At 31.8% G+C, this 14,068-nt stretch overlaps 1 protein-coding gene and 1 non-coding gene across 2 annotated transcripts; both read right to left on the reverse strand.

Moving 5' to 3' along the window:
- Positions 1–1,114: 1,114 nt before the first annotated feature.
- LOC145567224 (protein KINESIN LIGHT CHAIN-RELATED 3-like) lies at positions 1,115–4,753 on the reverse strand. The gene is made up of 3 exons (XM_081626476.1): positions 4,423–4,753; positions 2,112–4,114; positions 1,115–1,585 (listed from the first exon to the last, which is right to left on the reverse strand). Exons 2-3 carry the CDS (start codon positions 4,049–4,051, stop codon positions 1,375–1,377), a joined length of 2,151 nt encoding a protein of 716 aa, XP_081482602.1. The 5' UTR covers positions 4,052–4,114; positions 4,423–4,753; the 3' UTR covers positions 1,115–1,374.
- A 7,094-nt stretch (positions 4,754–11,847) lies between these two features.
- On the reverse strand, positions 11,848–11,927 carry TRNAL-UAG (transfer RNA leucine (anticodon UAG)). The gene has a single exon. It is a non-coding gene; the product is annotated as a tRNA-Leu (tRNA).
- Between the last annotated feature and the right edge of the window lie 2,141 nt (positions 11,928–14,068).

Consider the following 14,068-nt stretch of genomic DNA (forward strand, 5'->3'; position numbering starts at 1 on the left):
ACACAAGTTCCCGTCAAAAAAAATAATAATAATAATAATTCAAGAAACAAGTTGTAGAATGAATTTTTGTTTTGTAACAGTACAAAAATGCATTCAAAATTTGACTAGCAGGTTTATCAGTATCAGTAACAGTGTACCCAAGGTACAAGGAGATTACGCTCTCAATCATGAAACTAAGAACAGAAGGTCAAAAGAGTATGTTACTCCGCATAATAATTCGGCTCCCAAGAGCCAGAAATTTTCAAAAATGGAGGGAAAATTTGCTGAAAAAGGTATAAATGGGCATATAATGGTGGGGAACTACTGATTTATCAGCTGTTATTGGATACCCCATTTCACAGTAAAAATTAGGCATCATTTCAAAATCAAATGTACAAAATAAAAATATAACAATTACTTTGGCGTGCAACAAGGCTTACAGAATTTTAAGAATATGATGTTTGGACAAAATAAAAGATTATGCATTAAGTGAAGGCAACTGTCTGACAGCACTAGTTTGTCCAACTGCCCAATATAATGGTTAACAGACCAGCAGTAGGCCCTTATGACAAAGAAACTCTTACTACCATCTCATGCAAGAGAGGGTCCTTGTTTGTTTTAGGAATGAGTAAGAACAAGAACCTCGAGTAGGTCGAGCCTGAGTTACGAATCCAAGTGAAAATACATGCTTTCAAGATACAATGATATTTTGTGATCAACATAAACCTAGCTGCTCACAAACTATTTGAGCTGACTCGAATAGGCTCATGCGAGTCTTGAGCCGAGCTTGACCAAGTTGAACTCAAGTTGCTTGTGAAGCTGTGAATCACGAGCAATCTAGAATCATTATCACCCCAGACATACCTATCGATCTCACAACCACCACATCATAAATGCAGCTGTATTTCACTCCTCATACCAAAAATCAGAATTGTTCTGTTTCTTTTCTCTAAAAAACAAATATCTCTATTCAAATAGAACAAAAACTCAACTAGCAAGACAGCTAATTGTCAGTAGATAAGCCCGCTACCAAAAAACTATACATGGTTGCAGTTCAAGAAGTGTGCTCATAGACAGGAAAGTATTCACATTAATCCGAATCGTTACAATATGACATGAAATTTTCAAGAACATATACATACAAATTGCTTGTGTATCACTTCTTTAAGCAAGAAAAGATTCAAAGGTACAAAAGGACTGCCATTTATACAAAGTATGATATCAGAATCTAATAGAGAAGATCAACAGCTTTAGACAAATAAGAATGATTAAGAATCAATATCACAACAAGATCTACTAAGCCTTTTATTTTTAAACCCTCCAAAATAAGAATCTAATCATTTCAATACCACCTTTTTCTTTACTCTTTTACTTATAAATAAATCCTATACTTCTTCATACCTTAATACCATTATCATTAATTTGTTGAGGGTTTGCATCAAGAAGATTTTCCAGAGATCTAGCTTTTCGGTTGCGAACTTTGCCAGCTTCCTTTAGCAGTTCAGCCAACCTCCTCTTTTCATCATCCACATCAGGATTTGCTGTTCCCAACTTTTCCTCTCTCATTCCAACTACATATTCTAATATTTCTATGGCCTCATCCAACCTGTAACACGTTCAAAGAAGAAATTTGGCAATCAACTATGGGATTTTCTATAGGGTGCCCATGAGCATACAATAACAATAATCAATAAAGATCAAATACTATATTGACAGAAATGTAACAATAAATATAATACACAGGAAAAGAATCTTTCCACAACAATCGTATCTAAGAATTAAAATATCCTCTAGTCCAATGATTAAATCATATATTACCAATTGTTTCTTTAATTCTAGTGGCAAAGCCACCAGAAATAAATATTAAAATTATATCTATAACTTAAATACACTTATTAGTTATTACTAACAGAAATAAATATTAAAATTATATCTATAACTTAAATACACTTATTAGTTATTACTAACAGTCTAATACTATCTGCTGAACATAAACAAAATTGAAGTAAATTTCAGAGGTAATGTGCACATCACAAGGGCATAGAAATCATAAGGCATTTCAAAGTAGAGACTCAAAGTTTAAATTATAAGGGTAAGCAAAATAAGAAACATGGGTGAAAAGCATATCATACCTGCCAATTGCATCATATGTCCCTGCAAGATTACTGTAAACACCAAGAGTATCGGGATGATATGGACCATATTCTTGCTCCAAAATACTCCTCGCCTCTTCGAATAATTCTGCTGCCTCATTGATGGCATAACATTGGACACAAGTGAGCCCCATTTGATTAAGAGCTATTCCGAAAAAAGCAGACTTCTTCTCTCCACTAGCACGGAGCTTAGTAACAGCACTCTTGAAAGAATTGTAAGATTCAGTATATTTCCCAAGCATGTAGTACATGACTCCCATCTGTGCTTCAATCCCTGCAACTGTACTTTGTTGTCCAGGGGAATCACCATATATTTTCAGAGCCTTTTGTAGCAGCTTAATAGCCTGATCAAGCTCATTCATAGATTCATAAATGGCAGAAACGTCAGTGAACCCACTTGCAATTTCCTCCTGAGGGATTCCAGGAATGGGTTTGCTATAGATGCGTAAAGCATTTTCACAATATGTCTTGGACTCTCTAAGCTTACCAGTCTTATTATACAAATCAGCCAGGCGAACAAATACTGAAGCGATTGAAGGATGGTTCTCTCCTTTAGTTGCCTTGAAACTTGTTAAGGCTTTCTCGTAGGCAAAAATTGCTTCATCATATCGAGAGAGAGACAAGTATGTATCTCCAATGCTGCAATCAACAGACGCCACCTCTTTTTCTTGACCATTGGCTACCATTGCCATACTAGCTAATACCAAGTGCTCCAGAGCTTTTTCATGGTCACCCTTTGTTTCGCAGATTAAACCCATAAGCCTTCTATCTGCCGCCTCTTCAAGGGAAGCTGGTGAGCCACTCTCTCGATGAATATCAAGTGCCATCTGACAAAGCTTCTCAGCCTCATCAAATTGCATTGCTTGGACATGGGCTTCGGCCAAATACCTGCATGTTTCACCAACTCGGGGGTCATTTTCACCAAGGACTTGTCTTTGAATTTCCAGCCCTTTAGTATAGCATGATATTGAATTCTCAAGTTGTCCAAGCATTGCATAAGTATCCCCAAGTTGCATATTCCCCGCAAATTTAGCAAGCGCATGATTGTCACCATCCTCAATAGAGGGTATCTCAATGGATCGCTGAAGAACTGGAACTGCCTCGTCATACTGGCCAAGGCTACAATTTACTGCTGCTACAACATGTAAAGACATGACCAGGTCTAAACTGGGTTTACCATCAGCACAGATTTCAAATGATTTTGAGGCTCGAAGTGCAAAATCAAGAGCCTTGTGGAGATTATCCCCTGAAGAGATCAAATCCCTAGCTTGCTTTAGCAAAAAGGGTCCAAGATCTGGGTTATCCAAGGCAGAATCAGATCCTGCAAGTGGAAAATTCCTCTGCTTCTTAGGAGGGGTTGCCTTTTTCTTCACTATTTTGCCGTTCTGTTTCTCAGTTTTCTTCTCTGGACTAGGTTTTGTACATTCCTCAGGCTCTATTTGCAAAATAGAAGCCTTCTTAGAATTCCCTGAAGATGCAGATTTTGCACTCGAAGATCGAGTCTTCTCCACCAAACCCGAATACTCACCGCCAGAACCATCCTCTCCCTTATCAGACTCACCATGAATTTCCTCCTCCGCTACTTCCTCTTCCATGATCTCCACTTCCCTCATTCCTCCACCCACAAGGTGTCTCAACTCAGAATCAATTCGAGACTCGTTATCATCCTCGGTCATAAAACTACGCCTCGAAGGCGACTGATCTGAACTCTGCATATCACACACATTATCATAAAGTTGCTCAATTGAGGTGTCAACACCCCCCTCCAATTGACCTTCTTCCTCCTCAACACTCCTAGGACTCTGAGGGCTCAATGTACTCTTTGGAGACCTCATGTTCTGAACAGAAGTTTCCTTACTGGGTGTCACATTTACTTCTAACCCATCTTCATTTAATCCCTCCACAACAACCCCAGGCATCTTTACACCCTCAAAACTTAAATTTTTAACTGTAAACTTTCTTAATTTGGAAAGTTATTCAATCTGCAATTTCCATAAAAATCAAAAATTACCCAACAAAAAACACATGAACTACTTCCAGTAACAATCAATTTCATGCCAAAAACGTAACTACACATTCACAAACGGATCCAAGAAAAAAAATTGGTTCAGACATTAACACAAACACCTTATATGCTAAGTTACTAACAAGTAAAATCTTACTATCACCTCTAAAAAAGGAAGAAAAAAAAATACCCAGATCTATAATTGACCCAGAAACGCAAATTCTTGTAAAGATATTCTAACAGTCGAAAATCAAGTATAATCAAACAAATATACAAATAACATACCTTATAAATCGACCATTGGGGAGAATGTGAACGTGAATATGAGTGGAAAATAAAGCGGTTTTTTTTTTTTGGGAAGAATAGTTTAAAGAAAAAGTGAGAGAAAGGAGACAATTATATACTAGGGAAGAGAGAGAAACAGAGAGAGGAGGAAGAAACTGGGAAATACAGAAGAAAAAAAAAACTGTAGTTTTTATAGAATAACGGAAGAAGACAGAAGGAGAGGATATAGGATGAAAGGGAGAAGGGTAAAATGGGAAAAAAGGGAGAAGAGAAGGTGGAATGTCAGAGGAGAGAGAAGAGGACTTCTCCCCTAACCCCACTCACTCGTCGATCAATCGCTTATCTATCTCTCCCTGTCTTTGCAACCGCCGCTACGTATGCTGTTTTTATTCTGCATTTTTTTCTTCTTATTGCCGATTTTTCGAGTGCGAACTGGATATTCATACACTCACTTGGTAAAAATCTTACTTCCTCCATTTTTCCATGCACAGAGTTGAGAGGAAATATAAAATTAATAAAATATGATTTATGTTGGGTCCACTAGATGAGATAAACTAATTAAATATTGTAAAACTTTTCCAAATAAGGAAATGAAACAAGTATTTAAAAACGGTCAAAAAAGGAAAGTGGAGCAAGTATTTAAAAACGAAGGGAGTACCTTAAATATTACAAGTATAATTAGAGTCTATTCTGATTTACTGAACTGAACTGAAATGAATGTTTTATGAGAGAAGGAAATTAGAAACTGAACTGAATTGAACTAATTGGAGCTGAGCTGAACTGAACTAAACTGAACTGAAATTAAGCTGAAAACAACAAACCATTAGTAGGGTTTGAATCTTACTCATATCAAATATGAAGTAATTGTATAAGAGTATTAGGAAGCGGGTATTCCCTTACCTCTCCCTCTTGCAGTCCTACTTCCAAGTATATGGCTTATAAATACTTAATCGAAAAAAACGTGTGTGTTGAGCTAAGGTATAGGTCCTTTCCTTTAATGTACACGTGAGGGTTTTATTCATAATATATATCTTGAATGTCAAATCGCTTAAATCACTTAATTTTTACTAATATAAATTTATTAGACTTTATTAAAATATAAATATATACTCGTACCAAACTTAGATAGCTCTTTATTACTCTATACTACCAAAACTAGTTTTTTAGATTTTTGTTTAGTCTTATCAATTGGCACCCTAGGACTCTAGGTGCATGATTAGATTTTAGATCTACAACATGTAATTAGTGTTTTTTTTGCAATACATCCTCAATTTTTCAAATAACACAATTTATGGACCTACGGTCAAAAATATTATTTTGTAATTACAGAGTATAATATTATTGTAGATGAAAATTTAATAATAATTGGAGTATAATAAATCAAACAAGGAATAATATCGTAAGAAAAATGAAACATTAGGAAGAAGACGCGTAAATAATTAGGGTGATAAATAAAAGTCCACGTACTCCATTGCCCAGAATTACTAGGGAAGACTTGACCAACTACTCTAAAGCTCTTTCAGTCAATCTGTAATGGTAAATAGTCATAAAGACCGAGGTGGCAAGCTAAGAGTTGCAAACTTGCAACCGGCAAAGTAGTAGATACTAGATAGTGTTTGAAGACAGTGTTAGGTGAACAAATTTGAAGTTGAACTTTCATCTCCATTATTTATACTACTCGTACGAAAATTGTGGTCTATAATGGCAGTATCAACGCAATAATATTAGTCCAACTTATGTAATATGACTAATATCATACGGAGTATGTATCTAATATTACTCTTGTATAGATCTCTAAATCTAATGTCACATTCTACTTTAATTCATTTCATATACGTACGTGTATGTATTTTACTGGTTTAATAGATTGCGTAAGATGGATATAAAGAACGAGTCATTATGATGCGTATAATACCACATAAATAAGTAGTACTACGTATGTATGATGTGTCTAATCAATAATCATCATTAGTTAATAATTAATCAACCCTTTTGGTGCTTCACTTTAGTACCCCCTTGATAATAATGGTTTACCTAAAGGAGATAATTCAGTTTATTTCTATTTTTGGTGAATAATATGATCGATTTTGAGTGTTATGGATATTATAACTTTATTTGAGTTCACACTAAGGGTCGCACTCTAAGAAAGCTCACTTTCATCATCCTTAATCTTGAATTCTAAGCCATTGGCGTCAAAATTCACAGAGATCATAAGTTTTACCATACTACCAAAATCAAACCTATGAAATGATAAATACGAGGGGCCATGCATATCTATCCATTATTCTCTCCATCAAACAAAAATAACCATTGTCTATAATACAAGTTAAAGTATTGGGTAAGACAAACTCTCTATACATTTTGCGACAGATAAGTTCCAACAATTTTAACTAGTTTAGCTGTTCTATTGTCATCAATACTCACGCAACCTGATTAACCCCTATAAATTTTCTATACATCAAAATTCCATATTCGTAATGTTGACAATCCTTTATTTTCATGATCATATCATACACTTGTAAAAATTTTGACCTTTCTTTGCCCGTTAAATTTCAATCTAATCTGAAGCCTTAGACTTAAAAATCTCAAACCTTCATATTGAATTTCAATCTAATTTGAAACTTCCATCTATATGAAGGAAAACATATACAACTACTAAATTAAATTATATGTAACCATAGTGTTAAAGAGTATATGCTTAAGAGAATTATGTTGGTGCATTATTAGAGTTACTTGAAATTCACAAACTTCTTGCGATCAATCTTTTCTTGGAGTTAATTACATGTTAAATATGTTTTTCATGATACTACATTTGAAATGCCATTCTAGCTAGAAAATAAATGCATACACTATGAATGAACATACTTTTTTCACGACTGTATTATATACGTTTGGTAATGTCATGAATATGGTATACATGCATTCATTGAAAGTTGAAACGTTAATTTTGCACATGAAGCAATTTGTTCTATGCACAAATCACACGTAATGTATGTTAGCTCCTTTAACTCCTAAATATGCTTGTAGCTTGTTTGATGACTTTATTTATTACAGAGTGCATGTTTTGGTATATTATTGCGGTTTTACATATTTTGTGTGTACCTAGTCTTAATTAAAGGTGTATATGATGCGAGTTGAGTTTGAGTAGCTCAATTCAACTGTAGCTCAACTCGACTCACCAACAACATTTGAGTCAGAATTGAGTTGACTTGAGAGGTCGATCTCGAGTAGCTTAGCTAAAGTGCAAATTGTATCTCCCAAACTCCCTCGGTATGCAATAGTACCCCTAGCTATATCGAATAAATAATATGTTGGAAGAAAATTTTTCTTTACTAAATATTATGTTGGATTAAAAAAAAAAGAAGAAAAAAAGGAAAAAAAAAATAAAGAAAAGAAAAGACCCTTTAGTATGGAGTGTTTATGCCATTTGCAGATATATGCATACTAAGCTAATTTATAAGTTCTTTTATATCACGGAGGATATTAAATAAATTGAAGGTTGGTCTTTGAAAACTGAATGATATTCTTAAATTCTTGTTGTAATTTGAGGCCTACTCTTTACATTATCCAAGGATAACATCAAAAATAAAAGTGATAATTATACTAAAGTGAAAATTATAATTAGTGCATGTGACCTACAAAAGGTTAATTAGATGCTTCTATAATTTATAATTGACAAAATAATTTTATTTTCCAATAAAGATGTAGATAAAGAGTAAATAAAAAAGAGTTGAAACAGCTGTTAAACCCTGATTGAAGCAAGCTACTCGTAATTATCATGATTATATATAAAAAAAATCCTGAAAATTGGTGCATGCATATGCATTAGTGCGTTACGCTCTATTTTAAAGAGATCAATTTATACGGTTTCCTACATGTATAATTTATTTAATTAGCTCGTGATGCTTAAGAATTTGCATGGGCATCAATTGACCGTCTGCAGCAGCTGGAGTCATCATCAGAGACAGTGAAGGTACACCCATTGCAGTACAAGATTTCAGCTTGGGAACCACCAACGTCTCCCTAGCTGAAACTTTTGGCCTCCGCAAGGGAATCATCCTCGCCCTCCAACAAGGAATACAAAATCTTCACATTGAAGGGGACAACCTTCTAGTTGTCAACACAGTAAACGGTATTTGATCGACCCCATGACAAATTGATCACATTATATAAGATATCAAGATCCTACTTCGCAAATTCCCCCATTGGAAACTCCGACATGTTTACAGAGAAGCAAATAGAGCAGTAGATTGGATAACAAATGTTGAACATCTTGTCACCGACAAATTAAATAAATGGTCCATTGATAGCTACTTCAATTTGTATGTAGTTATTTCTTACCAATTTAGTAATCGTTCAAGAGAAGATATAGTTTTATAAGTTTTTTAGTATAAAATTTATTACAAGTTATTGGACCTATACATCAGTTTGTTATCCTGCATAATAATCTTTCAATTCGGTTATCTTTTGATATTCTAAATATTTTATCTGATGTTAAGTTTTCAGTTTTCTAGTCTTAGGGTCTGTTCACATTTACTGAAGTGAGCTGAACTGAACTGAACTAATTAGATCTGAATTGAACTAAACTGAACTAAACTGAACTGAATAGAGGTGAAATGAATATTTTATGAGAAAAGGAAATTAAGAGCTGAACTGAACTGAAATTAAGCTGAAGTGAATAGACTCTTAGTAAGTTAGGGTACGTAAGTAATTGATGTACTATTTATATTGTGTTCATGATTAATAAGAAGGAAAATTGGGTTAATTAAATTTATCAATTCTGTATAATAATAAAAAAATAAAAAAATTAAACCTTCATCTATAATTGCTAATCCTTTATTTTAAAAGTTTAAACCTTTGTTTGTTGTGAGTTTAAGATTAGTATCAATGCCATTAATGCAGCAGCATAAGCCATGAGAACTAAGTCAAAATTATTATATGCACTCGTGCAGAAGCCAAGTTGCGATAGTATGATAAACAATACCCTAGTTTAATTTGTACGAAATAGAAAATTATTATGATGGGAGCAAAATTAAAATTATATTGTGAGGATTAATTTTATAGGTCTCACACTATTAATGGTTGTACTCTGTATTAATTAAGTATGCATGGGACAGTACACATTGGACCACTTAATTAATTAATTAATATGCTTAATTATTATTGACTTTATTATAGTCCTTTCATTTATTTATTTTTTACAGCAGTATTATTCTACTTGTACTCCGTATATACTTGTAGTCTTGTACCGACTATTATATACAGTAATAACAGTATACATGTACTGTCAATTACCTGGAAATAATTAATATAAAATCTTTTGTTGGGTATAAAATTGGATTTAATATTTAATTCAAGTGGATTAGAGATATTGCTTAAGGTGGACTGTCCTTTTGCACCGTAGCTTAAGCTGTCATTATTCAACTACCTTTGATTATTTTATTCTATAACATCTTAATTACTTAATAATGCTAATTGAATTGAGCTCAATTATACATATATATATGAACAAGTAATGATATATATTTTTGTATAAAAAAGGTAGGATTTGTACCTTCGAATGACAATTAACATATGTAAGCCAGCTAGTATATGTACAAACTTACTCATTAACAGTACATATGGGAGTTTTAGGGATCCTATTTACTTTTGATGATGATCGATTACTATGTTACACCAACTTCTTATAATTTATCCATCACGGACACCTACCTAGCATAGTTACGGCGATTATTTTTGAGGTGTCAATTATTCGATTGTTCCTAAGTTTAATTAGGTGCTGTCACAATGTTAGTGTGTCAATTGTCACTCTCTCTTTAATGGTTTTAGTTTATGTCATCCACGCATTCAATTAAAATAATAGGAAAAAAAATTATTTATACTACATTTGATATCGTGATTTCAAGACTATAACATTAATGTCATAATAAATTAATAACATGTGTGATACTCTTCTAGGAAGTTCAGTGTATAAATGCATATACAACATTCAGCTTTGAAGACATTATCATCTTATATTCTTATGGCAATAAAGAAAAGAAAAGAAAAAAAAAAAAAAACATCCTTTATGACATCTAGACCGGACATTAATGATAATACGGTTATGAGTTATTGAATTTGTAGAAAGGTGGTCAATTTATCAAATCTATATGTCGGTTAGGGTGAATTACAAGCAAATTAAAGGAGCTAAACAGTACTTGTAACTTGAAATAGGCAACTATACAAGTATAGATCGAACAACTTCACTTAGATCTTCGTCTTACTTATAATGATGTAAGTTAAACTAGTAACGTGATTATTTGATAAATTTAAATGTAGACCAGAGTAAATATGGAATTGATAAATGAAACATAGTGTCTTAGAACCATGATTTTAACCATCTATTGATGACGTTTTATGACCTTAAATTAATATCGATACTCTGTTTTCAAAATCTTGAATGAATCTGCCTGTTAGAGGTGACTACCGACAAATATACATTAATGAGGCTGAGGGAAAATTACATGAACAACAATAATGTATTCGAAGCTACAAAATGAAGATACGGCACACGTAGAAAGATGTCAACTACTCAAGAGATTGTAAATTAGCGTAATGATTCCTTAATTTGTCGTGGGTTAAGCAGACAAAAATCTAATCAATACCAAACTCTATATTCGTTGTCATAAGGATTTAAAGTAGGCAGTCAATTCATCATTTGCTTGACTAATTAAGAAATTAGGACTCCAAAATTCTGGTTAATCATTTGGTCAAATCTAAGTTTCTAAAGCTCTATATCATAGAAGATGTAATACTTAGCTTTGTATAGTTGTATTAGGTAGTAATAGTCCTATATAATTTGTTACTAATCAAGGAGTCATCATCATTGTTCTTTCAAGTTTCAAGTACTTTATAAAGTTTTATGTAACTTTATGTTATAATACATTTATAATTACATTCTTCATTTTTTTTGTGAACTAGTTTTGTTATGAGTACATGATTCTTAATTTATGTTAATTTATCCAAAAACCAAGTTGACAATGTACTTTGTATGTGTCACATTTACAAGGCAATTAATATCTATCTAAAAAATTGAAGTTACAGATAACTTTATAGTAAAAAAAAATACTTCAACGCAACAAATCAAACCTATGGCTCCTATCAGGCCTAAAATTTGATTTTTATGTCATTGGAATATGAGATCGGGAGTGATGCCACTAATCGTCCATTCATCACCTCAACCTCATTAAAATATGTACTCAGTACATGAAAATTGAGAACTAAACACTAGTTCCTCAATATTGCACAATAAAGGCTGATAATTGTTTGGTCTAATTGAGAAAATTTGGGCTATGAAGATGAAAGTTAGGTTAAAATTTTGGGCCAACATACAAGTCCTTTTGACAGGCCCAATATATGATTAAGATAAAAATGTTTTTAAAAAAATGACGGCTGTGGGATTTGAACCCACGCCCTTTCGGACCAGAGCCTAAGTCTGGCGCCTTAGACCACTCGGCCAAACCGTCGTATGATGTGTTATTGGCTATATAATAACTATATATATCTTAAATTTGGTCTCTTAAAACCCGTCATCTAATAGTAAATGGCTAAAAAGTGAAAATATAATCAAATGCTCCCCCCCCCCATCGAAATCAAATGCTTGTATCAAATGATTCTTTCAAATAATATATATATATATATATATATATATATATATATATATATATATATATATATATATATATATATATATATATATATATATATATATATATATATATATATATATATATATATATATATATATTAGTTTTGTGCCCCGTGCAATGCCTTGATTGTTTATTAAATATTAAAATAAATTTTTAATATATATATCAAATTTTAAAATATATCATTGATACAAAATTAGTTAAAAAAATTTAGAAATTAGCTAAAAATAAATTAAATAAAAAAAATGTTCAAAGCCTGTTGAGTTTACCTGAACCCAAAACTTTTGAAAGGCTTGAACATTTCTTGGCCCGTAACCTGAAGTGACCCGATCCGAGATGACTCATGCCTAGACCCTGATTGACAGGTCTATATAGTTATAAAATTACATTAGATTGTAAAGTATATTATTTTAACCAATTAGTATATTATATATATATATATATATATATATATATATATATATATATATATATATATATATATATATATATATATATATATATATATATATATATATATATATATATATATATATATATATATATATATATATATATATATATATATATAAATGGATGTTATATTTTTGAACTACTTCTTTCGCTCCAAAAAATATTATGATATAAAATATAAATTTATATGATAATATTGAGAATTATAATTTAATTTTTTTTAATAAAATTATAATTCAATATTTACATCTGAAATATTTGTATTTTATCGAAAATAAAACTCTAAACTAACAATTTTATCCTAAATTTTTTTTCAAATTTGATTGAAAATAGAATTCTAAACTTATTCAACGTAGCATGACACTTGGCGAAAAGTTAGAACGCCAAATGTCACTGTCTCGTGCCCTAGCCAAAATTTATCTTTATATATTAGTTATATAATATATAAAAGTATGATTCATACCCAAAAAAAAAAAAAAAACAAAAAAAAAACACTTTAGCATCAAAAAATAAAATAAAAATATAATAGGCTCACCCATCGTTAGAATAATTCATTAGTTAGAGAACGTGACTAAGGACATGTTCACTTCACCTTAATTTCAATTCAGCTCCAATCAGTTCAGTCTATTTCAGTTCAACTCCAACCAATTCAGTTGAGTTCAGTTTAGCTCCTAATTTCCTTCTCTCATAAAATATTCATTTCAGCTCACTTCAGTTCAGTTTAGTTTAGTTCAATTCAGTTCACCTCCAATCAGTTTAGTTCATTTCAGCTTAGTTCAATAAATGTGAACAGGTGCTAAGTGGAACATCAAATAGAGATTAGTTGACATTTGATCGGACAAAGTCAAACGATATCGTGTATAGCTTAATTTAATTTTCTACACAAAATACTCCATATATTATGACATTTGTTTACCTTTATTCTCAACTTAGAACCTTTTTTTAAAACCTAATTAGTATGTACTCCCTCTTCTTCTCATTTTTTTTTAAAAAAAAAAATACATCACTTGAGAATTGAGATCTTGCACTATTTATATGTTACTTTTGACTTAATTTTTTACTACTATATAGTTTATAAACATAGTCATGTAATATATCTACTTTCATATTATAATTTTGTTATAATTTTTATCTATTTAAAATATTGATGGTCAAAATTGTGTCTCGACAAGTGTAAAAATTCAAGTAATGTATTAAAAAAATTAAAGAGTAACTTTTAAATACTCAACTAAATATTTCATGGACTAACTATTTCGTGGATCACTAGAAGGCTACAGCCCTACTGATTTCACTTTTACACAAATTTTTCACCAAATCTCAAGAGTCTGTTCTGTACACCGGGATGTACATTACACCCGGATATATATAACAAATTCTACCAAACCTATGTTGAGCCGAATATAAGTCAATACTCGATAAACTTGATAAAAACTTAAGTTATTGATGGGATTATTAGGGGGGTAGAATTTGAAAGGTGAATTTGGTAAAATTTGGGACAGAGCCAT

The sequence above is a fragment of the Chenopodium album genome, chromosome 11 (genome assembly GCF_948465745.1).
Source record: "Chenopodium album chromosome 11, dcCheAlbu1.1, whole genome shotgun sequence".
Lineage (NCBI taxonomy): Eukaryota > Viridiplantae > Streptophyta > Magnoliopsida > Caryophyllales > Amaranthaceae > Chenopodium > Chenopodium album.

Excerpts from the sequence above, each read along its gene's own strand:
- LOC145567224 (XM_081626476.1), bottom strand. The coding sequence starts at position 4,051 with ATGCCTGGGGTTGTTGTGGAGGGATTAAATGAAGATGGGTTAGAAGTA. Across the intron at positions 1,586-2,111 it reads ACATATGATGCAATTGGCAG|GTTGGATGAGGCCATAGAAA; the intron begins GTATGATATGCT and ends AACGTGTTACAG.